This window comes from Opisthorchis viverrini (assembly GCF_000715545.1).
Source record: "Opisthorchis viverrini unplaced genomic scaffold opera_v5_303, whole genome shotgun sequence".
Classification (NCBI taxonomy): Eukaryota; Metazoa; Platyhelminthes; class Trematoda; order Opisthorchiida; family Opisthorchiidae; genus Opisthorchis; species Opisthorchis viverrini.
In genome coordinates, this window is record NW_008751963.1 from 45,777 (window position 1) to 48,435 (window position 2,659).

Genomic DNA, 2,659 nt, shown 5'->3' on the forward strand with positions numbered 1-2,659 from the left:
CGAAAATATACTGCAAAATCTCGAGTATCGTGACAAGTGAATCATGAGGCGGCCTGTGTGCAGCACATTCAGTTGTAGAATATCATAAACGAGAGATCCAGTTGAGTCTCTTGTGAAAACCGAATTGACTTGCAAATTGGTGTATTTCTCGAAAACAGTCCGATTTGGGTTCAAGTAGAACATAAGACTGACGGAAACTCGGGGACTGCGCCTTTCTGATGAGCCCCAAGAAGGGCGAAGGTGGCTCAGGGCTGCCGAAGATTTTTCAGCAAACTTGTGAGTAGTTTCTTTTATGAAAAAGGTCCAATCTAATGTTTCAACCTACGGATTTCCGGATGCATACCCTTATCCGGTTATAAAGATGGTGAAAACAGTGTTTTAGGAACAGTTATCTTTCGGTTTTTGAATGAATAGAGGACGGTGGAAGATTGTGTCAAATAATCCATTATTCAGCATTCATTCAAGTGGATAAAGTCGTTTTTGCCAAAAAATTGAAAGCGGATATAGTGATTGAGTTTGACAAATTTGGATGGAATTAAGTTCCGGTCCTGTTCATAATAGGAGGGGATTAATGGCGTGGAAAGTAGAATATTGCTGATGGGGTAGAGAAATAAATAACACTTGGATATGGAAATGAGAAGTCAGCTGCGGATTAACGTGGAAAGAGGGTTGCTACTGTCTGCCAATTATGCGTCACTAATTCACAATAATTCATCTCTTCCACAAATATACCTTTGCGAAGAGAGACCAACCTTGAGAAGAGGTCAAAATTCCCTTTTCGCAACGAATTCCCAGGAGGCTTATTCCGGACTTCAAGCTAAACGGAGCTCTTTTCCGTCCATTGACGCTATTTTAGTCATCCTTGGTGTTTTAGCTCGGAAGTATCCACGTATACTCTAAGGTCAGCATCATAGAAACTTTATGCCACACTAAATCTTCCAAACTGTTACGGAGGGCAGTGTGCTTTGTTGAAACTGTCTGGAAACGTTGAAGCGACTCAGGTTTTAGCGGAACGACGCGTGTAGTGACGTATCCTCTGTAAATGGGTTAGTCCCAAATACAGTACAGTTTTTTTAGTTTAGATTAACGGTGGTTGCCTGTGTTTGGTGGGAAGAAGGACAAACAAAACAAATACTACACCGAACCTGAAGTTAGCTTTCCAGACCCGTATCAAACGGTCTTCACCTACGGCCCTTGAGGACAGCTGAGAGCGTCACAATTCGCTGCGTGATCCGATTTTGTTCCAAAAATAATCGACTCTTCCAGAAGCTAGGACTACCTTGATTTAGTAGAGGAAGCTACCTGGCGATCGAAATGGCCTTCATGAAGCTAGGGAAAAAGTGATCAATATAACATCTACGGTTTGGCTACTCACTGAACACCGTTATGTGAAATAAACAAAATTTCCAATGATTTCAGCTTTTTTCACCATATAGGATATCAAGATGCACTAGTTCGAGGATGAATTATTCGAGAAGGAGCCTTTATTCTTCGTCAAAGAAAATCCAGACACAGATTGGCCGGACATCCGAAAAGGACCTTTTTCGAATATATCCCGTGTCAACAAAATACGCACTTTGTTGGGTGCATTCCGGCTGCTCTTTAGTGAAAAAAATCCTGTACATGTGTTGCAATATAGTACTACTCATATCTCGCAAATGTCTATGGATAAATTAGTAACATCAGTTAGACTGCGCGTCGGCATATAGGGTGCTTTTGTGCAGTGAGGATTTTGGTGCACAAATATTCTACAGGTTCACGCCAAGGCACAGCTTTATTTTGGACTAACATGTTTCGGTATCAATACATCGTCAGTTCCAAACTCAATGGGAACATCTGTCCTTGGTATTCCGCAGTTAAATACAGAGCTTCTTGCTAACTTGTGCAGTAGAGTGGGGGAAGAATTACTGCTTGGAAAGAATCCTCCAAATCTCGAATATCCATATGTTTAGCATGCTTCGGACAGCTTTGAACGTTTTTGTGACCTATGATTGCGATAGTTGTAGTGGAACAATCAGCTGAATTGACTCCAGGTATTATCGCATATTTCGCCAGTTCGAAAGAGCAAAGGTAAGGAGATTTCGAAACCAGTAGGTCTATATCCGAATCACTGACTGTCCTTTCGTTGTAAGTCAGCTAAAATCGAAATGTTCGCATGCAACGCAGCCAATTTTCATTCCTAAGATTTTTTATTTCAGGATCCGAAAGACTGGTCCCGTCATCATGTGTCCAACAATGATTGTGCTATCAAAAGGCATACGTACAGGCCCGGGTGCCGTTCACGAGCTTACGGACTATGACGAAAGTATGCACATCGTCCTTTTGAACTTTACACTTGATTTCTGTATCAGTTAGCTTGCTGTTCTCAGTAGCTATATTGATTCCGGCTTAACCAATCAACTAGAATTAACTGGTGAACATTTGCCTGAATCTCTTGTATTCCAGAATCTGATTTTACTACTCACCATCTTATAAACTGGGAAGCCTGACCAAAACATTGGAAAAATTGCTTGCTCTGATGATCAGTATGAAAACGGCGGCTTCTGAATTTTTGTTTTTCGCCGGAAGGAATGTGTTTCTACCAAGAATGTTTGTACTCTTGCAATCCTATTTGTTACTTTATGCATCCCATAATGTAAAATAAATACAATGTGAACGG

The 2,659-nt window shown here is 41.1% G+C and overlaps 1 protein-coding gene across 1 annotated transcript in view; it reads right to left on the bottom strand.

Moving 5' to 3' along the window:
* Positions 1-285, bottom strand: part of T265_14956 (hypothetical protein) — a gene marked incomplete at both ends in the record, with an annotated part of 24,922 nt that extends 24,637 nt beyond the window's left edge. Inside the window, one exon of the mRNA XM_009175987.1 lies at positions 12-285. Coding sequence (XP_009174251.1) covers positions 12-285 — 274 coding nt within the window. The remainder of the gene's footprint in view (positions 1-11) is intronic.
* Between the last annotated feature and the right edge of the window lie 2,374 nt (positions 286-2,659).